Source organism: Tachysurus fulvidraco, chromosome 15 (genome assembly GCF_022655615.1).
Source record: "Tachysurus fulvidraco isolate hzauxx_2018 chromosome 15, HZAU_PFXX_2.0, whole genome shotgun sequence".
NCBI lineage: Eukaryota > Metazoa > Chordata > Actinopteri > Siluriformes > Bagridae > Tachysurus > Tachysurus fulvidraco.
In genome coordinates this window covers 17,909,905-17,933,053 of record NC_062532.1, presented here as the reverse complement: position 1 = coordinate 17,933,053, position 23,149 = coordinate 17,909,905, and the positions used below count along the sequence as shown (strand labels likewise).

Sequence of the window (23,149 nt, the reverse complement as noted above, 5' to 3'; positions counted from 1 at the left end):
AGAGGGAGAGACAGGGAGAGGCAGAGAGCGAGACAGAGAGAGACAGAGAGAGAGACATGGAGAGGCAGAGAGCGAGACAGAGAGAGACAGAGAGAGAGAGAGATTACAGATTTGTCAGACAGAGTGAATAATGAAGCTGAACACATCTCACTGGTTTATTCACCTGTTCTATGTTGGGTTTCTCGAACGGTGGACTTCCTAGTGAACCCTCCACTACTGGTTTGCCCATTTGGAGTATACACTTCCTCAACAGCTATGAAGCCAAAAACAACACAAGTCTTTCATCACAGCACAAAATACAAGAGCATTTACATCCATCATAAAATCACTATTCTTACTTCACTTCAATTACAAAACATTCACACGTCTGTACAACACACTGATGACGACTCGAGACCAAACCACTTTGGCTTTTCACCCTCTGCCTCCTTCTACGGTCTATGAACATATGTTGGACAATGTCACGAGAGTTTGTACAGTAGGGACAGCGATGAGCAGAAAAAAAGATGCACATGCTGTTTGTTTACTGCCCCACTGTCTCAGCTTAGGTTGCTCTTATATTCCTTATGTCTCCTATGTATGACCTGTGTGCGTTTACCTTAAACAGATAGAAGTAGACTTGCTTGGTGTCCGTGTCTTCTTCCTTGTGCACAGACATGAAGAGGTTTTCTACGTCCACCACCATCCCGAGCAGCCTGTTAATCTCGTCCTCGGAGACGTTCTCCAGGTGAGACACGTGCTCCGCTAGACACACAAAGTATTTCAGGTATTTAAAGGCTTTTACGCCTCACGACACGTATAGGAATAAGCGTAACGGCACACAAATGTTATCCGGTCGAGACGAATACACCGAAGATTCCATGACTGCAGAAATTTATACAAAATAAAGTGCAGGTCTCAATATTCTGGGGCGCTTGAATTTGTTCCAAATGTTACGCAGATTTTTGGACGAGACGTGCCGCGTGACGTCGTAGCAACTCGCAGTTAGCTTTAAGAGAAAGTAATTAAGTGCGAGTAGTTTTACACAAAAAGCTCAAGCAACTCAAATTTTGAATAAAATCCAGCAAAATTTTGATTTTTTAATCGCAACAATAACTAAATCTGTGGGAAATATGTTAAAACAGACAGACGACACGCACCGAGGGTGTGACCACAGCTGCGACAGGCCTCGCTCAAATCAGCCGCCTGCTGCTGGAGCTCCATCCGGGTGGCTGTCGGAGGCTGAGGGTTCTTCCATCCGTTACACTTACAGGAATCGTTGGCCTGGAGAAGGAGAAGAAGAGTTGAATCCAGAGACAGAATAAAAGAATAAAGCACAATAAAGTTTTAACATTCTTGTACGATTTGCACAGCATCAGTAAACTGACGTATGCTGATTAATTATTGATGTCGAGGTGCCGCAGTTTTAACTTTACCATGTAGCGAGTTGGACTCATCTGTACACGAGTGACTTAAGAGTGTTGAAAATCACAAGTTTTTATAACTATAAAGTCCTGTTTTAATAAAATATATTTTTGTTTTTAAGACTGAAGAGTGAAAAGTCAATTGTGCTTGAATGATTTATACTAAAGCTTACTAGAGCACTGTAACACCTGAGCACTGTAACACCTGAGCACTGTAACACCTGTCCTCTGTAACACCTGTCCTCTGTAAAACCTGAGCACTGTAACACCTGTCCTCTGTAAAACCTGAGCACTGTAACACCTGTCCTCTGTAAAACCTGAGCACTGTAACACCTGTCCTCTGTAAAACCTGAGCACTGTAACACCTGTCCTCTGTAAAACCTGAGCACGGTAACACCTGTCCTCTGTAAAACCTGAGCACTGTAACACCTGTCCTCTGTAACACCTGAGCTCTGTAACACCTGTCCTCTGTAAAACCTGAGCGCTGTAACACCTGTCCTCTGTAACACCTGAGCACTGTAACACCTGTCCTCTGTAACACCTGAGCTCTGTAACACCTGTCCTCTGTAAAACCTGAGCACTGTAACACCTGTCCTCTGTAACACCTGTCCTCTGTAACACCTGAGCACTGTAACACCTGTCCTCTGTAACACCTGTCCTCTGTAAAACCTGAGCACTGTAACACCTGTCCTCTGTAAAACCTGAGCACGGTAACACCTGTCCTCTGTAAAACCTGAGCACTGTAACACCTGTCCTCTGTAACACCTGTCCTCTGTAAAACCTGAGCACTGTAACACCTGTCCTCTGTAACACCTGAGCACTGTAACACCTGTCCTCTGTAACACCTGAGCACTGTAACACCTGTCCTCTGTAAAACCTGTCCTCTGTAACACCTGAGCTCTGTAACACCTGAGCTCTGTAACACAGGGGGCAGGTCGTGGCCTAATGGTTAGAGAGTCTGACTTGTAACCCGAAGGTTGTGAGTCTCGGGCCAGCCACGACTGAGGTGCCCTTGAGCAAGGCACTGAATCCCCCCCAACTGCTCCCCGGGCGCCGCAGCATAAATGGCTGCCCACTGCTCCGGGTGTGTGTTCACGGTGTGTGTGTGTGTTCACTGCTGTGTGTGTGTGCACTTTGAACGAATTCTGAGTATGGGTTACCGTACTTAGCCGTATGTCACTTCACTTGTCCACACTGTGGACTGTAAAACCTGAGCACTGTAACGCCTGTCCAGTGTAACACCTGAACTCTGTAAAAAGGGGGCGGGACATAGACCTTCTGCAGCGCGTTTCATTGGAGGAATGTAAGAATAGTACATGAACGTGTCATCAAACAAATAAATAAATAAAGTGAAAAATTAAAAACATCCTCCGTAAACATTTTTCTATTGTGCTCTAAAAACACCAGATTTGCTATCTGAATCATTTATGCATAAAAAAAATTACATACAGATTTTTTGGGGTTTATTGTGGCTTTGCACGATTCACAGATTAGTAACATTAGTAATATTCCGGGTTCTAAATGATATAAACGTTATTCGTTGTTTGTTTGCTTTTGTGGGTTTATGGAGATCCACAGGAGAATATACGCATTAAATAAAGAAAAAAAATGTTAATGAGAGGTTAATAGTTTTAGACTCGAGAGGTTTATGTTTTGTGTTTGTTTATGAACCCGCCATTTAATCCAGTGTTTACAGTAAAGTGAGCTAGCAAGCACTGGTCATATTAGCAATGATAAGCTAAAGCTAATGCTAAAGCTAGCCTCGGCTACCTTGCAAGCCGAAAACACTCCGAGCTTCTCAAGCTTCTTTGCCCGTGGGAACGCGCGGACTTGCGCTTTTTTCTGACTCGCCCACTGCTGCTGGCTCAGACCGGGCCGAGCCGGGTCGCTGCTTCCGGACCCCGATCCGGAGCCCGCGGAGCCTCCGCTCTGGCCTTGCTGAAGCCGCGCCTGTGTGGACGCCTGCGCTGCTGCCTCCGCCATCTCAGTGCCGAGTTTCCTCTGTATCTGCTCGCTCGCGCGCGCACCTTAATTATCCCGTTGATGTTTATTTCAGGCCTCGCGTGCGCCTATCTCCACGAGACACAATGGAGACGCTGCACATGCGCATCACTCGAAACGCTTATGGATAATGTAGTCCAGCGGACCTGATAAACAGGAAGTCGGTCAGATTGCATTATCTAAGTTGCAAAATAATTTTAAATAAGGTTATGACGGAGATATGAGGTTTTGATGTTTATTAAACTTTTATATTTAACTGACCTATTTCACCTGCATGAAATAAAAAAAAATAAAATAAAGTTGCCCTTTAACAAATGCTAACAGAGGTGTATCAGTGGGGAATAATTAATAATAATAATAATAATAGTTGTTAATGATAATTGCATGAATTGGATTTAAAAAACTTCCTTTTTCTCCTTTAATAATAAAAAGCTGTGGATAGTTGTGCTCTACATAATTACCACTAGAGGGCAGTGTGGGATTACAGTTACATTTAAGGCATTTGGCAGACACTTTTATCCAGATTTATCTACACCATATAACTAAACAATTGAAGGTTAAGGGCCTTGATCAAGGGCCCATCAGTGGCAGCTTGGCAATCCTGGGATTTAAGCTTACAACCTTCTGATGAACAGTCTAATCGCCGTAACCTCTGAGCTACCACTTCCCACATTTCAGTGATCCAGACTGAACAAATCAATGCATCAGATATTCTAACTCAATGATTCTACTTTCTTAGAAATCATTGTTGTATGTTAATTTTAACAAGAGAGATATTAACAAAAAGCAACACAACATCGTCTTCCACGTAATATTTATCTACATTTAATTAGGTGGGGAAAAAAAGCAATAGCTGGCTGGTTATAAATCAGAAGATACATGTAGCCATAACAAAACCACACAAAACACAGAAAAAAAATACCTTCCCCTATTTTTATTGGTAAAATTACACGTAGGAGATTGTTGTTTGTGTCCCCCATCCATGGAAGACAACAAAACATTACATTTGTCCAACCCTGGGCAGCGGTTCTGGTCTGTTGTGCTAAATCACAAGTTGAAAAATCTCAGTTCACCTTAAGAAGAATGGAAAAATAACGATCCAAAAATAATAATAAATCATGAAACAGACAGGCAATGCACACAGAGAAAACTTACAAAATTCATTTCACCAAAATGAAAAGAAGGGGAAAACCTAGATGGATGATTGATCTGTTTTGGGAAGGTATTGTATTGATAAATGGGTAATGATTGGATATAGTTTTTTTTTTTTTTCTCAGAGAAAAAAAAAACAAAAAGGAAGAAAATACAAAGTACAAATACAGCAACATAGTTATTATTTTTTTTCAATACACATATATTGTGATTTTGGTCAGAGGAAGCAAACCTTGCCTTGCGTCATACGTGTTTAACACCAGCTTGGTTGATTGAACGATTTGATAAGTCGATTATTTTCATTAATGCTTTAAAGACATTGGTGTTATGGCTGTTAATGCGTTATGCATTTACACTTTAAGATCTTAAGGACAGTAATGATTTTGGGGGAAACTAATCTAGCCTTTATAGTCATTAGTCTGGGAATAGTGGTGTTCATAATAATTACATTAATAATAGCAATAACCAAGAATAATACAGAATCTACAGAAATGCGCATGAAGGGAAAACAGTCTCTCGCTCCCATCTGTCCATCTCGTCTTGGTGGAAATTAGACAAATCGGGAAGGAGAGAAGAATTCAATACTTGTTAGGTGTTGTGCCCAGAGATGGAGAGAGAGAGAGAAAAGGTCAGAGTGCACTGAAAAGAGAGGAGGGAGGGAGGGGGGAGAGAGAGAGAGAGAGAGAGAGAGAGAGAGAGAGAGAGAGAGAGAGAGAGAGAGGTTATTTAAAGTAGAAGGAAGCCTGTTTTCCCTCCAGCTGCAGTGTTGATTTTTTGCGTGAATAGAGACTAGTACAAGAATCTCACGTCTCCGAATAAGTGCGGCAAAATTGATCGGATTTCCTCCTTATTCCCCAAATTCTTTTTTTTTCTTTTTCTTTTTGACATGTGGCGCTGATTCTTAAACACAGCTGTTAAAGTGTAGGATGTGGCTCTGCCTACGAGAAGAAGGGCTAATTGGTCAGGATATTTACAAGTGGCTGTGAATGGCCCCTTTGGTCAGTTCAGAAAGGAGAATCTGATGGACGTCACAGTCTAACTGACTAGATTTTCCGCTCGGGCTGTGAATTGACATAACTGTCAGACTATGAGTTGGTTGATAATGTGTCTGTGTTGATCCTCGGCCACGGTCTCCACACGACAGGACGGACGGTTTAGTTGCCTCCTCCGCAGCACTGGCCGGATCTGCCCTGAGGTGCCGTCTCCTGCAGGTCGACTCCGCCCCGAGCCCGTCCTCCGGGTCCAGCTCCGCCCTGTGGCTCGTTCTTCGGAAGCTTCTTAGCTGTTAAAGCAAATAAAAAGACAGGAAGTAGAGACAAAATAAACAAGAACGGTTAGTCCATGAAAGTGTAGTTTTATTATCTGCTGTTTGAACAAAATGCCATTTCTACACTTCAATTTAATTTAACAAGGGACGCTGTGCTGCCAAGAAGCAGCATTACAGAAATCTGGGCATAAAAGCAAATTTATCCTTAATGAGAAAACCAGAGGCGACAACAAAGGCAAAGAAACACTCCCTGAAATGACATGAGGAAGAAATCTTAAGAGAAACCAGATTCAAAACAGAACTCATCCTCATCTGGGTGACACCCTATAGTGCAGTTATGAGTCATCTCAGCTGGAGAGTGTCGAGTCACACGGTGCTACATGTGTTGAGAGGCTGTTCAGTTCCAGCACAAGACCCATTTCTAATTTCATTACAAATCAAATTGATTCTTCATTCAGACTAAAATGTGACTTTTTTTTTCCCCCCTGGACATTTAAATGCATGTCTATAGCCAAGTGCCTCAAATTCCAACTGTGACACACACTATATATATCTATCTATATATATATATATATATTATATATATATATATAAACACTATACAGCCAAAGGTATGTTTACACCTGACCATCACACTCATATGAAGTTCTTCCCGCTCACTAATGCTCTTGTACCTGACTGAACTCAAATCCCCACAGCCGAACAGAACAGCAAGAAAGAATGACGGCGAAAAACGAAGCAGCATTTAGACGCGAGCAGCAGCCGGAGGACGTGGCATAAATAAAGGCTTTGTTGTAGCAGACAGCTAGATAATTAAGCGCTTAACACTGTTTGCCTATAGAGCAGAGAAAACTGACTATTCAGCAAGTTATATCTCGGTGGAGTTAAGCGTGGACGTGAGAAAACACTGCAGCAGATAAACAAACGCGGAAAAAAATGGCTGAAGTTCAGTGACTCTATAAACAGGAACCAGCGTGGCTTCTGTAGCCGTTCCGTAAATGACAAGATCAGAGATACAAAATCAGATATATGACAACAGAAAGGAGAGTTTATACAGACTGGATTTCTTATTTAATGCGTGTGTGTGTATGTATGGGGATGGGGTAGAAAGAGAATAAATATATGTACTGTATATATACGTGCACATGGCAGTACTTCAGTCTTGCTTTCTAATTAGAATTAAAACCCATTAAAGTCCATCCCTCTGAATGTATTGTGTTTTTAATTGTCCTTTTTAGATGTTCTCGATCCACATGAATGCGTGGTCCTAAGCGCCACTCGCAGCTAGCGACAGCTGCTGCTTACCGATGGCCATGAAGATCTCGTTGACATTCATGGCGGTCTTAGCGGATGTCTCCATGAACAGCAGGCTGTTGTCGTCTGCGTACGCCTGCGCTTCCTGTGGAAACGTGTGCAGAAGTCAGAAGCATGTCGAACCACATCATCATCATCATGGCTACCTTTACGCCAGAAGACGCAGACGCACATACCTGGAAATCCACAGCTCTCTTGTTAGCAAGGTCGGCTTTGTTCCCAGCCAAAGCGATGACGATGTTAGGGCTGGCCTGTCTCTGGAGCTCCTTTACCCAGTTCTTTGCTCGGGTGAAAGTGTCCTGGAATTCAACATGCTAATTAGCAAAAGGTTTCACACTTTTTTCAATTTAGGCTTGCCGCGCCTATATTGTCTGGGATCTTGCCGCGTCTATATTACCTGGGATCTTGCCGTGCCTATATTACCTGGGATCTTGCCGCGCCTATATTACCTGGGATCTTACCGCGCCTATATTACCTGGGATCTTGCCGCGCCTATATTACCTGGGATCTCGTCAGGCTTATATTACCGGGATCTTGTCAGGCTTATATTACCGGGATCTTGTCAGGCTTAGAGTTCTGCATGAACATAATGTACGAGATGTAAAATCTCACTAAAACACCACTACTGTTGACCAACTATGGTTTAAAAGTAACTGGAAAAAATCAGTGTAGGCAGTACAGAGCAAAGGTCTGTCAATTACATAGTGAGTAATTCCTCAGCCGGCAGTCAGCTGAGCTTCTTACACAAACGGTGACTTAGAAAAAGCATATTGTATTGTACTGCTGTATGTATGTGTGTTTGTGTGTGTGTGTGTGTGCACGCATATGCACAAATATACACCTGATAATAATTAGAAGGCAGTGCAATGACCGTTATTTTACCACTGGAAGATCGGACAATAAAGCCTAATAAGTAATTAAGTTTATAACGTAATAGGTAAAAGCCAAAGGGATGTGCAGTGGAAATAAGGCATTTAACTCCACTCAAACATGGTGCAGCACACTTTTAGTGATCGTTTCATGAGAACATCGCAGAGAAAAAAAAAATCTAAAAGGCTCTTACTGTGTTAGTGATGTCGTAGACTACAATGGCAGCCTGGGCTCCTCTGTAGTACATTGGAGCCAGACTGTGGTATCTCTCTTGTCCGGCTGTGTCCCAAATCTCAAACTTTACTGTTGTATCATCTAAGCAGACTGTCTGTGTGAGGAATGCGGCTGGAAGGATGACAAAGGATGAGACAGGAAGTAAGATTACAGATGCAGAATTACAGTTAATGAAGACAGTCAAACAAATCAAACCAAAAAAAAAAAAGCAGCTTTCCTTTAATTTAACTCTCAAGCAAAAACAGTGCAAGATGATTAAAGAGCATTTAGGACACGTTCTCCCTTTATTCAAACGTACGTTATTAAATAAAGCAGCAGCTGATGCACTAAGCCTGTGTGTTATGACAAAGCTGTTTTTGTAGATCTGCCAAGAAATAAAACAAAAAGAACATTTTTTAAAATAAAGCATTTAAAAATAATCTGAAATGATCTCAGATGGTAGATGGTTTAGAGAAAGTCAGGAATGTTTAATAGTTGATTTCCCTTGAAACAGTTAAACAAGGAACAGGTTGTAACATTGTTCTCAACTAATGAGGAGAAGACGATCCCGAATTACAAAAAAATAAAATCACACACACACGTACAAGTCAGAATACAAGTCAGAAATTGTGCCAAGTCAGCAAGGCTGGTCACATGACTGCAGGAAACTCGCGTACCCAGCTCTGTGACCTCTGACCTGCCGCTTGATGGAAACTCAGCACAAAGGGAAGAGAAAAAGTGCTGACCCTTATCCGTACACCGCGACTGACGTAAGCATGTGACATCCTGTTGTGATTTCTTTCTTTATCTGCACACGATTCAACATCTTACCAAAAGCCTGTCCTTTTACTAAAGGATCTCTTTTGCACTTTGCGCAGACGGACGGTAAAACCACAGGTTTTCACTGGGGAGCAAACACGCATTCACACACGCACTCACATGTACGCACGCACTCACAGAAACCAGGAAATTCCACAGTCGTGCTGCTTCCTCTGCATAGTGCGCAAGGTGTAGCTACTTCCCGTCTGCTCGCTCGCATGGAAAGTGCCAGATCACCTTTCTGATGACATCACAGCCCACAGACGATCACACAAAGCCATTTAACCCTTACGACAGTTAATCACAGAGTTAAAAAAAAAAAAAAAGCCCAATGACACTGCATCTCCCACCAGACTGGGTTTTCTCTCCCACTTTGACCATTTACTATCTCTCTAAAAAACCCATCTAAACCCACAACACCAGGAGAAACAACACGTACACAAACAAATAAAAAAAAAATTAAATAAAATTGGTGTCCATTGGCTGAATAGATAATGTTAAAGCACTCACAGGTACAAAACCTTTATTAGTGTTTATTAACATCACTGCATTTTTTCCTCCGGAAGTATGTACATTTCTAAAAAGTTGGCAATACTTCGTTAAAAAGACTCGTGTCATTTTTGTTATGTTTTACTCATCTCATCATATTTAGCTACGTGGTTAGATTAGCTCCGTTACAACCACATGACCTGCACCTAGCAACAAACAAGCTGGAAAAGCCAAAACATCATAACCATGAGCGAGAACGATAAAATGATGGCTAACAAAAATTAGGTCTCTAATCAACAAATTATGTTTTAATTAACGCTTGTTTTTATGTAGGATTAATTTTTAATGCCTTACTTCTGAACAAACTGCTAACCTTTATACAATCTCTCTCTTTATAAACGCGAATGTGAGTCTCGAGAAACCGACACACGCCGTGATTACGGTTTCCACGGTTAGAGCAGACATTCCTCTCAATGTTACCTTTCACTACAGAGTTAAAACACACAATGACACACTTGTAGGGTATAATAACTTAAACCTTAAATTTTGCTTTTTTTTAATGGATTTTTCGGTCATATCACAGCGTAGACAAATCGTGTTGTGGCTCTCCATGAAATAACGTGACCAGTGCAAGCCTGCTATACTTTAGCCTAGTGCATCGCACACACTCTGTGGAAATAAACACAGCTTCTTCAAATTCGTAAAGATTCGAACTAGATGACTTGTACAGGTGTGTGTAGTAATTTAAAGCTCAAGGGGAGAATTACCAAATCTCTAATAACCAAATTCACTTTGGTTGAAAAAGAAAAAAAAAGAATACACGAATGACCACAGTTTGGCTTTCTGAACAAGAGAAACGTTCGAGTGGGCGCGAAGAGCACAGAAGCCACGTCTGATCTCAAATCAGTGTTCTTTGACCACACACACACCTCCAATGGTGCTCTCCTGGTACTCGTGAAACTGGCCCTTGACGAAGCGCAGTACCAGGCTGGACTTGCCCACGGCCGACTCTCCCAGCAGCACCAGTTTGAACTGGCAGATCTTGTTGGCTGCGGCAGCGGTAGTGCCGTTGGTCCGCGTCGCTCCTCCTCGCCCTGCCATGCCAGCACTAGAGGAGAGCAGGCTGGGCTAACACCGGGACTGGAGCTCAGCAAGGGCACAGAGGACAAGGGAAGAAAGGAGCGAAGGACACCAGACGGGTGGATGTGTGGAGGGAAGGACAGCAGTCACAGGTGGAGGAAAACCTAGAAAATAAACAAACAGAGCAGATCATTACAACCTGGACATAAAAACCTGTCATTCAGGAATATCTTAATAATATATGAAAATTTTTTCTCATAGGCTTTCTTCAACAAATCCCTCGATGATATCATTTCCTTTATGCATTTCACACAAAACTGAAAGTGTCTCGTTATCATTTGGAATAAAAACCCGACCAGCCAGTCAGAGAGTCTGCTGTTTAAACACGGCTTACATAACAAAACCTAGCACAATAAATCTTGATGGGTTTTATTGAGCCAGTGTTTTCTTCATAGAAGCCACACGGAACTAAACCGCGGTGTCGACACACAGCAGAGGCCAACTGAATGACTGAAATAACCCGGGAGCACGGTCGTGATGTGGAGACACGCTGGACTTATCAGTCTGTTCATGAGTTCAAAGATGATCAGTGATTAAAGAGTAAATCAGAGGGTTCGCTTCAGGCCTGATTCACCATCCCAAGAGGGGAAAAATAATAGGTTTGTAAAGGAAGTCTTTGTGCTTCAGGAAAGAGTTTCTCCTAAATGTAAACGCTTCCCCTTAAGATTAAAGAGAAGATCCTAGTAAAGATAAAAATTCTTCATAAAGTGTCTTAAGAGCTCATAAGGTGTTAAAAGTGTTAGGAGTAGTGAGGAGCACATTTCAGTTTATCAAAGGAGAAAATGGCCGAAAAACTGAAGAGGGAGAAGAAATGTGTTGTATACATTATTTAATAATGATAGTGCGTTAATGAGATGATACAGATTACATCGTCTAGAGATTATTTTTCTGGCCAATCATATTAGAGTAACCGGCGACTGATAAGCAGAAAATGAGTGCAATAAAAAAAGTGAATAGTTCGACTTCCAGTATGATTAGAGTAAGAATAACTTGAAGAGTTACTTTTTCATATTTCTGCAGGTTTTATATTTCAAAAAAATGTTACTGTAGTGTATCAGGTTTGTGTTTCATATTACAGATGTATCTCAGTCTACCTCAGGTTTACTTATGTTTACAAAACGCTGCACATATTTTACACACTTTATTCACCAGAAGGTGAACAGCTAAGGAACTTCCTAGCACTAAACTCTCAGGTTTCTCTGTTTATATTTAACACTTTGCACCATTTTATTACACTTTATTAAGCATTGATTACATTTTCTTTTATTTTCACCTTAAATGTTAAGAGATAATTGTTAAATGTTCATTGTGACTTTAGACTTATGTTTACATTATAATTATTTGAGTTTTACATGGTTGTTGACATTTCTGTCTTAATAACTGAGGGGATTCTGATCAGAGGAAGGTTAGGTTTATAATAAAAATGTTTCAATGTGATATATTTTTCTCCTGGTCCTTATTTTAATTGGGTCCTAACATACACGTCAGAGCATCTCTAATATGATCGGTCATGAACTCAGAAGAGCTCTCGGGGGTCATTCTTATGCCACGTTCACACTGCAGGTCTTAATGCTCAATTCGGAAATTTTGCTCAGATCTGATTTTTTTTTTGTTTGGCTGTTCACATTACCTTTTAAAATGTGGCCCATATCAGATACCAGTGTGAACTGTTTGCTGTTTCGAACTGACCCGCATGCGTAAACGAACAATAACAATGAAGTCACACAAAGCACGCCGTTGCGCTTTAAAGTTGGCGAGGTTATGGAGGAAGTATTGTATCATCTGGTGCAAGCAAACATATCATGTAATGTTATAATGTGATGTATTCAATGCAAACATTATGAGCTGGTTCACGTAACCACTTTATACAAGACTCTTAACACACACGTTACCAGTCACGTTTGCGCTGGCGAAAACGTGACAGAAACATGACTGGTAACGTGTGTGTGTTAAGCAAAAAAAGAAAGTCTTCGCCGGCGCATAATTGTGATGAATGTCGATGTAGATTGACGTAAAAGTCGCATTAAATCTGCCTTGGCTGTTCACACTGCGACCACATTGGAAAAAATCAGATTTGGGTCTGATTCAGGACCACATATGGAAGTGGCCCAGATCTGATTTGCAAAAAATCAGATCTGGGCCAAATTTGAGTGTTCACACTACTGAAGAAGTCTGACCTGGTCACTCGACCCCAAAAAAATCGTATTTGGGGCACTTTTACCTGCAGTGTGAACGGGGCCTTAGAATCTTTATGAGTCCAAGTCCAGGAGTTTATTACTACATACTGTTTAGGCTCATTAAAAGGTAGCTGGTGTTACAGCACAAATAAACACAGGATGTGAGAGAACACGGAGAGGTGAAAGTGACAAAGAACTGATGCTCACTGGAGACAAACACAATATTGATTTACTCTCGATACATTTTGCACAAGACACTTTTTCACAAAGTGGCAGTAATAATAAAGAGGTTGATCTAGTTCTGCCTGATTTCCTGTGTGCCTTTCTGTTAGTCATTACAGTGAGCTGTAATGAAAACAACCTAGACCAGACGAGAACAAATAAAACACTGCTCGCTAAGATGACACAAATGACAGTTGTTATTTCTGTCCCTTTCCTGTGTCTCGTAAGCCATTTAAACTACTTTTCGCTTTGTGTTGGCCTTTCTTTTATTTACGGAGACTTCAATACAGCAACCAAATAAATAAATAAATAAATAAATAACCTACAGCATGAAATAGAAGATTAAAAAAAAGAATATAAATATAATTGGCAAAAGCCCTTCAATTCAAATGCTTATACATCTCTCAAGTGTGTCACAATTATTGGCACCCCTCCCTTTATCACCTGGAATATGAGAATGGAGAATATTCAAAATAAAAAAAATTACTTATGCCATCCTTTAAAATATTTTGGTTTGCAGTAACAGTAAAGGTCTGTACATTTTTTGTATGTACAAATGTGGTAGGTATGACTTTAAACAAATTAGCATATCGTGACGTCACTGACTGGGTCTTCAGCCCGTGCCCTCGGGCACATCATGGCAAACCTTATTTTGATGCTGGACACAGATTTTCCAGAACTTCTTGCCAAGTTAAAGCGGTGTCGAGCTGTATTAATGATTTTTTTTAGATGTATTATGGTGCCCGAACCCGTATGACTTTGAACGGTGACTGCGAACATTTTGTTTACTGCAGCCACAGCCATCATTACCAAGCGCAAACCGTTGACTGTGACTGCGAATGAGAGAATGAGACCAAGCGAACGCACAGGCCATAGTGTGACATCCGGTAACCTGTGGTGTAATCATAGATGACATCACAGGTTTTTATTTAAAAGAAAGAAAGTAGCCTTCCTTTGTATATAGGCCTAGGCAATTTATATATTTACAATACTTAACACAAGTAATATTATTTTATTGCTTTTGTATTAGTTGTTTGAAGAGTAAAAAAAAATTTGGTCGGTCTTAATGCAAATTTACAACCGGCAAGTCGGTCGGACTTTGAAGCAAAAAATAAGAAATAAAAATTGAGTCGGTCCTAAATTGACAGGGTCAGTCGGGTTACAGCAAACAAGAATATTTTTAAGGATGGCCTGATCATATTATTTTAGCTATCCTTGTGAATGCCCTAAATGACGTTCAGACGTATGATGAGGCAGATCTTCGTGACCTCTTTGGTATTAAAGCCCGTGTAATGGGACACAAACAGAAGGAAATTGAGGCTAATGCACAGATTTGGTCTGTTACACTGAGTGGATCATCGGATGCTGCAGAAGAATGACTACTTATTGCCTTGACAAAAAAAAAAAAAAAAAAAACACAACAGACCTGCAAAAAACAAAACTCCTGACAATAAGGAATCAGGCTTCAGGCTTACAAAGCAGTGTATAATCAAGTTGCAGTGAAGCTAAGAGATGAAGAGACAGAATGTTTCATTTTCATTTACCGACCGTTTGCATAGTATTGTTTCTCCTCTTGTGACTGAGGGTGTGTTTCTATTTACTTTCCTTTGTCCAGTGCACATTTATTTGATATCTAACCCTAGCGGTATTCAGCTACAGGTGCATTTTAAAGAGAAAAAAAGAGGTGGGTCTGTTACCTCGCAGCCTATTTTAATTAATGGTGCTTTCACACCTGCCTTGTTTAGTTCGGTTGAATCGTACCAGAGTTTGATTGCTCATTTGTTGCGGTTCGTTTGGGCAGGTGAGAATGCAGCAATCGAACTCTGGTGCGCACCAAAAGCGGACCAAACAAGCATACCGAGACCTCCTTGAAGAGGTGGTCTCGGTACGCTTTCAAATAAACTCTGGTACGGTTCGTTTGTGGTGAGAAGACGGTCCAAGATCGAATAGACCTAACTGCAAAAAGTATTGCGCATTTTGGACTAAACCAGCTGCCGTAGTGGGTCGTTGGCAATATTTTCGGAAGATAAGCATGTCACAGTTTCGCAAAAGTAATGCTCGCCGCCTCCTGAAGTGTCTTGCGATGCGTCTTTGCATCGCAAGATTGCATTAAAATGCATACCAGTGCATTAAAATGATATTTTCAAGCCATTTCCGCGCTTCATTCTGAAAATTAAGACTTTGCAGAGAATGCTGTATACAAGCGATGTAGTAGATTACAACCATGAACATAATTGCAGCGTGCAGTCATCTCTCCATGGTGTACTGTATGCTGTATTTTCCGCTTTTTATTTACTTCCGGAGTTTCGTTGGAATTTCCCGCACGTTTATTCTGACCAATCGAGAAGCAGTTTAGGAAATACGCTCAAAGACATGTGGCCAATGAGTGATGTGGATGTTATCACATGACTGCATTTTGGTTCGTTTCAACTGGTGCGGAACAGAACGATCAGTGTGGTGTGAAAAGGAACCAAAACTGCTAAAAGGCTACAATGTCAATCATTTTTTTGCTTTTGGTTCAGACCAAATGAACTGAACTATATGTAACTTAATAACAGCACACATCTTGCATGCATCTAGCGATAAAAAAAAAAAACAACAGGCTATAATAAAACATTTCTCTAAACGGAATCGAGGCAACAGAAAGCACACAAAAACCACATTTCAAAGACAAAACATTTGTTGAATTTCTGCAACGTCTGTGTCTCGATCGGACAGCTGGTCATTTTAAAGAGAATTTGTTTACCATATATGGTGGTTTGGGGGTGTGTTTATGCAAATAAGCACAACTGTGCACAGGCAGAGCAAATGACGCCACATTAGAGTTAGCTTCGAGCTCGGTGGTTATGTGACGAGTGGTGTATACATGCTCCTCCTGAAAACAGCGAACTGTGTCGTCACGGTTAGATTGATCAAGCTCATGTGTCGATGCTGACCGAACTAAAGACTTCGTGAACCACTTGTGAACGCGTGGGACGTATGTGAATAAGTGTTTATACTTTATCAACTCCTCTGTTCACATGGGAACTTCTTTCCATAGACACTACCGTCAGACTCCAACAAGCAATTAGTGGTTTACAGGAGAAAAGAAGTGGGTTTAAAAAAAAAAAAAAAGTGGGTGTATCTGTAAACACTCAACGCACTGAAGCCTTGTTCTGGGTTGTGTGTGTAATTAACGTGAATTAGAGTTCCTCCTGACACACACACATACTCTTAAACACTTTCACACGCACGGTTTAATAACAACATACAGGGAAGTGAATCTTAAGTTCATCCTTTTTAATCATCATAATAAATGGATAAATGGCACGACTGCTTTACTCACAGTACAAACTCCTACAGAAACTGCAGCATTTAAAGCCAGAAGTAGTATTATTAATTATGGAAGGTCTGAATATTATTTACAGGATTTTATATTTATATATGAACAGATTTTAGGTCTCTCTGGACCCACAAATCCGAGCTGAAGGTCACATCCAATCCATCAGCATGAAGGATGCACGTGAGCATGTGATAAGTCGATGGTGTTGTCTTTGCCCTCACCAAACGTGACATGACACCAACTTTTTTCCTGATTTGCCATAAAAGTGTAAGAGTTTCACTGAATTAAAAAACAAAAGCTGCGTTTCTTCTTTACTTTAAAAGCTGATCACAAGGTTTCGGTAAGAAAAGCAATGTGGCCTTTCTAGTTTCCCCCATTTAAACAAAACATGCACAGACACTTGTCTGTGCATGTGTACGGTATCTAACCAGGACCAACACTTCTGCTTCACTATCTTGCTGCAAAAATGTATTAATCACCAAACAAAGTGGGTGTAACTCTTCTTCGCTATCAGTGCTGCTTGTTCAGGAAACAAACCAATGCATCAGGAAATTCCTCCTGACTATGGTACCATTCAAAAAAAAAAATTTTAAAAATAAAAAGGCTGCTTTGGAAACATTTTCAAGATGGAGTAACATCAGGAGAATGAAGAATGCTAGATAAATACTTCTGTTCAATGTTTTCATTGTGTGTTAATTTATTTATTAACTTATTTCATTCTGGGAAAGAGTTTAATTACCATAAAAGAGGAAAGAGGGACATTACTGAACACAAAAATAGGAAATGCTTCCCTGGATATCGACCCAGTTTCCTGAGAACCTGCCAATGGGTTTAGTGTGTGTGTGTGTTTGTGTGTGCGCATTTGCGAGAAGACCGTTACACTATCTGCATTTACAGAAACCTTCTGCAACACAAAGACAGATAATACTGTTGCTTACACAAAACACACACACTCCTAACAGTGCAAAGAAATTCTTCTTATCTTTAAAAGGTTATAAATATCATCAAAACACAATTATATCAAAGCGCCGTTTCAAATTCTCTCATCTGATTGAATCGACGATTTCTGTCCATTTTCTTCGTCCCAGAGTTTACAGGACTATTCCCAGTTTACCGGTATATTGATACGCTCGTCCTAATACTTTGTTTCTATAGAGGGACCTCTACGACGTGGCACAAAATCTAAATATTAAATGTGTTCTTATATAGACGTAGTGTACAATCGTTGCTATGACGATGTATCTGCGATGAGAAGATTATTTAACTTTAGTTAAGTAAACATTATGGAAAGTCGTCAGCAAAACAAGTAGCAGGTGAAGTATTGACACGGTTCGTGGACGTTTCACAACCTTACACTTAACTATAATTAGTTTAAAAAATATATATAACGTGTACAGACGTGTCATCCTAGTGATCTAGAAATGGCTGGCCAACTGTTGTGCGATGATTTGATTCACTTCTGGATGATGACAGACTGCTGAATTACACCACAGTGTTGTTGATTGTCTTCCTCTAACAGCAAGCGTGGTCATGTTCTAGTGACCTGACACACGAAAAACCGAAAGCAGTCATGTTTGTCTTATGCGCTCAGATGAGTGCTGGATTTCTGCTTAGATGGATCTATAGATGGCTGTGTCATTGTTTTAACAACAAGGTTATGAATATCCCCTCACCCAGCATCAGAAACATCAACACACATGTAGGGTGAATCAAACACAATCATTCCCACACAGACCTACACACTTGTGCAATAGTAACAGTTGTTAGAAATGATCAAAGCCCTCGCGAAGAAGCTATTTTTCTCCCTAAATGTTCGAGCAGTGATGTTCCTGTTTCTCCTTCCAGATGGCAGAAGGTTAAACAGGTGGTGGCTCGGATGGGATGGATCTTAATAATACTCTGACCTCGACACAGACAGAGCAATTTGTAAACTGAGACAAGTCAATAATTCATATACACGAGATGATTTCTCCATCATCTCATTATATATATATATGAGTTTTATATATATACATACTGAGGGGGGAAAAAATCAGAATGAAACAACACCATGGACGGAAATTCTGACTTCTGTGACGATGACCGATTCTGATCGCCTTAAAAACAGATGAATATAAGTGCCAGCCTTATCAAGCAGGTGTAAGTGAATCAGACGTGTAAAAGTGGTGCACGGCGTTGACACAATTTCCAGTTAATCACATCAGACTGCGTTGCTGAGACGTTGCCTTAGTGGTCAGCGTAACATATTTCCAACTGAGCTGGAGTGTTTCAATATCACATAGCAAAGCAAATAACCAACAAGACCAACACGTCACATTCTGGTGTAAAAAAGCTGCCCTTCAGCTGCAAATATACAAATCTCTGTAGTAAAAAAACTAATTAAAAGGAGGAAAAAAACTAACAGTGTTTTTGTAAAGTGTTGAGCTGCCAGAACAGCTTTAATTTACTTCACACTACACATTTAGTGAGGATTCATTGATGGGGCGGAGTTATCATTGCAGAGGCCACGCCCATCCAGAGGACCAGCTGAGTGCCATTTCTTTCTTTCTGTCCTATGCATGCTCAAGATTATGGATGCCTCACAGAGTGAAAAGGATTTTTAAAGATAGTGTTAATTAAAAGAAAACTATGTATAACCCAACAGATTAAAAAGAACAATGAAGGAATTCAATAATTAAGCTATGTAGATGTCTAAAACCCAAATGTTACATTTAATGTATAAATATAGTATATAATATATATATCTGGTCATCATTGTGTTAAATTGTGTCTCAGTGTTCTCATTTATTTAAAACCTAAAACCCTGGTGCACAGAAATACGAAGGAGTCACACCACAGATTGTCTACCATCACCCTGCAATGTCTAAATGCAACACTCGAGAAATGACTCAGTTTGCTGATCGAGCCAGATTTAAACACAGACCACACAATTCTACTTTTCATTTCTACTCCTCAATGTCACAAACGCTGACACAAGCTGTATTTTATGTCCCAGTAATCACCGGATTGACCTTCGAGCCTGGAACTGGGATCGACTTCACACCAAAGGCCATCTTTCTTATTTCCTTCTTTCTTTCAGCACGACACACACGGTTGCTTGAACAGAAAGGAACACGCGCGTGCTTGTACGAGGAATCGTCACGACCCAAAAAATCGTCCAGAGATAAAAATAATGCACTTGATGTACCTAAACCAGTGTGCAAAAGTGTGTATACCATTAAAGTAAACAAGAGAATGTAAATAATACTGATTGAAAACAAAATATTTTAAGAGCCAGGTTTTACAACAACTGGTTCATGAACACAGATTACATTGGGCAAGTTTAAATATTACTTGAAATTTTCTGAATATCCAGGTCAGATGTCTCACCGAAAGAAACTTCATTTTTTCATTTATATTATTAATTTGTCTAAAGACGTTTGTTTTTTGAAAGACAAAGCCATGGTTCTTAAAGTTAAAGCATAACCAGGGACACTAAAACATTGTGTGTGTGTGTGTGTGTGTGTGTGTGTGTGTGTGTGTGTGTGTGTGTCAATTGTGACAGATTTGGAAACCAAAACCAAATTATTGAAATCTTACTCCATTAAACTTAAACAAAACTTAATATCTGTAACACGGTCTATAAATAACATGATAGAAAAAGTTCAGGAATAAAAAATCTCCTCAGCTCTAACAAATAACCAACATATTACTTATAGATTTTTAGAATTTAGAATTTAGATTGTGGCATAAAAGCGTTTATTATTGCCACAAATACATTACAGCGCAGTGGGATTCTTTTCTTCACATACCCCAACTGAGGAGGCTGGGGGTCAGAGAGCCTTGCTCAAGGGCCCAGCAGTGGCAGCTTGGCCTTGAACCTCACTCAACAACCCAGAGCCTTAACCAGTTGAGCCACCACTGCCCTGTTTTCTATCCAGTATAGTATAAGATTAGTAACTCATCTAATTAGAGGAGGACTAAATCATTATAAAGGTTTCCCTGAGTGAAGATCATCTGGGAGCCTTTAGTGTAAACTTTTGCACTCAGCTGTAGCCTCACAGACATGACAACTCCTCGACTGAAAGAAAGGCTAAGGAAATACTAAGGCTCCCCCCCCCCCCCCTTAAATAAATAAATAAATAAATAAATAAGTGCAAAAAGCAGTGAATGAAAGTGAGCTATAGGGAGTGGTACATAGCAGCAGCAGCAGCAACAGCGCGGTCAGTTATGGCTCCTGAACGTCGTTAAAATGTAGAAAGCAGAAGCTGAACGTCTCACTTCACTTCACTTCTCCTCAGATCCCTGCTAACTGCTAACAGGACAGCCTTCATAAATAAACCCTGGGATGAGATACACGCGTCTATTAACGCACTCTTAGCGTAGTTTCACACCGCAAGATGATCAATTATAGCGAGATAACCAGCTAACTAACAAACAAACAAACTAACTAACCAACTGACGCTGTGTGTTAATTAGGTAACCATCAACCGGGGTGACTTCCCACTCGACATATACATGTATAAGTGAATAATCTTGGTCCTGTCACATCAGGCTCCTTTCATTGACACTATTTCTGAAAGAAAACACTATTTCTGGCTAACAAGCTAAGCTAGCTAGGCGGCTAACCTGGTAGCGTAACAGGTTAGCATCTAGCAGCTGACGATAGCTTGATGACACAGGAGATTTAGTCCAGCAAGAGAATTGACCGCTGATATACACACACTTCATACTCGGACAGCTTAACGACGATAAATTTAACCCGCATTTACATTACCTTGATAAACGTTTCTCAAAATGGAGCTTGAGTGGAATTTCCCTTCTCGCTGCCCCAAGACGTCTCCAGTCCAGCCGACGGGCCACGGCCTTCACTTCCGCCTGTGGGAACAAACTTCCGGAACCGCCTACTTCCGGATGGAAGGTCTGAGTGAGGCCACAGTCATTTCAGTTGGTCTATTTAACGTAATAAGTTACTAAACACGAGCTGAATGGGAGATCAAACTTATTTTAGGGAGCCACTGACTGTATTGAGGACTAGATTCGGACACTAGGGGGAAAATGCACAGGGCAAATTGCATTGGGTGGGAGTTTGAAGTAGAACCATGGAAATCAGAATCAGAATTAGAAAGAGATTTATTGGGAATTTATAAGGAATTAGTCTTAGTGTCATACGCTTCCAGTACACAGTGACAACAGGATGAGAACAAAAAAAAAACTAGAATGTACATTTCCTGAAGAAAATGAATGGTGCTTGCACGTGGCAAATCTCAGCACTCGGTTGCTAGGCTGAAATTTTAGGAATTTCCCATTCAAGTCTATGGGAAATTTTTGGCCGTTTTTTCGTCTGCTGTGTGAACATCGTTGGTTGGATCGCTTATAAAAGTCATAGCACACCTCTCCTCAATGAGCCGGTCGATTTGACACCTCAGTCATGGGTCTAGGACAAAAGCTGCGGGACAAGTTATGCGCCAAAGTTTTGTCCGGAAGAAGAATAATCAGTACGCAAGATAACAAGAATGTTGCTTTGCATGCACCATTAACTAATAAACAAATAATTTGTATGTCCAGTTGTGCTATAGATTGTAGAATGGAATGGAATGAAATGCAGAGATGTATTAGGATGGAGATGGTAACAATTAAATGGAAGGTTATTGCACATTGTTACGGTGGGAACGTTTAACTGTTCACGAGGTAAATCACCCGGGGGAAGACGCTGTTCTTGTGCCTGTTTGTGCTGGTGTTTCGGACTCTGTAGCACCAGCCAAATGGTAAAAGTGGATGACTTGGATGTGAGGGAACCAGAGTGATTTTCTGAGCCCTTTTCCTCACTCGGGATATATACAGTTCTTGAAGGGTGGGTAGGGGAACAACGATAATCCTTTCAGCAGTCCGAAACATACTCTGTAGTCTTCTGATGTCTGATTTTGTTGCTGAGCCAGCTCTTGAACCTCCTGTCTGTAGGCAGACTCGTGTCCGTTTTTGATGAGGCCGATGACTGGGGTGTCGTCCGCAAACTTCAGGAGCTTGACAGAGGTGCCATTAGAGGTGCAGTCAGTGTACAGGGAGAAGAGCAGTGGGGAGAGAACACAACCTTGAGGGATGCCAGTGTTGGTGGAGTGGCTGTTCACACTGTTTGAAGTGTGTGTGTGTGTGGTCAAAATGAACCAAATCAACATGAATCATGAAGACATAGATTTATAAGAATGATGTGGAAAACATTGCCTGCACAGAACATGAAAGGATAAAAATTGTAAGAGCCACAGGGTCCTCTCTTACCATGCATCTCCTTTTAACATACTACAGAGGTGGAGTTAATTCATACTATCAGCTAATGTACAGGCTGTTCTGGTTATTATTTAGTTATCATAGTTTATAAGCCTAAATCACTTTCTCTGCTTAAAAACATGAAACGCAAAGCTGGCCAAACTGGTAGACCAGTTAAGTTACCATTACCTGCTAACACTGTTCTTTACAATATACACTTTAAATGTTTAGTAAATATTACTTAATCCTTGTCAGGGTTGCTGTGGATCTCATGAGGTGGGAATGAACCAGTGTATCCAAGGATGTCATGCACACACACACACACACACACACACACACACACACACACACACACACACACACACACACACACACACACACACACACACACACACACATTCTCTTACTCATTAATTCAGAGTAATTTGTCTTCACCAACAGTTGACATACTAGCATGTTTAGTTGTGGGAGGAAACCAAACGAGAAAACCCACAAGGCCACAGAAAAAACGCACGGA

The 23,149-nt window shown here is 40.7% G+C and overlaps 2 protein-coding genes across 3 annotated transcripts in view; both read right to left on the bottom strand.

Moving 5' to 3' along the window:
• The window catches only part of kat2a (K(lysine) acetyltransferase 2A), an 18,503-nt gene extending 14,964 nt beyond the window's left edge, over window positions 1–3,539 (bottom strand). Inside the window, exons 1-4 of one of the 2 annotated variants that reach the window (XM_047801080.1) lie at window positions 3,174–3,539; window positions 1,140–1,263; window positions 599–744; window positions 164–253 (exon numbers count right to left, since the gene is read on the bottom strand). In XM_047801080.1, the coding sequence (XP_047657036.1) occupies window positions 164–253; window positions 599–744; window positions 1,140–1,263; window positions 3,174–3,386 (573 nt within the window). In that variant the 5' untranslated portion in view covers window positions 3,387–3,539. The remainder of the gene's footprint in view (window positions 1–163; window positions 254–598; window positions 745–1,139; window positions 1,264–3,173) is intronic. The other variant, XM_047801079.1, reaches the window with a different exon arrangement.
• Window positions 3,540–4,323: 784 nt separating this feature from the next.
• On the bottom strand, window positions 4,324–21,382 carry rab5c (RAB5C, member RAS oncogene family). Its single transcript, XM_027161146.2, has 6 exons — window positions 21,146–21,382; window positions 10,458–10,772; window positions 8,201–8,352; window positions 7,314–7,436; window positions 7,129–7,222; window positions 4,324–5,838 (listed from the first exon to the last, which is right to left on the bottom strand). Exons 2-6 carry the CDS (start codon window positions 10,627–10,629, stop codon window positions 5,711–5,713), a joined length of 669 nt encoding a protein of 222 aa, XP_027016947.1. The 5' UTR covers window positions 10,630–10,772; window positions 21,146–21,382; the 3' UTR covers window positions 4,324–5,710.
• Window positions 21,383–23,149: the final 1,767 nt, after the last annotated feature.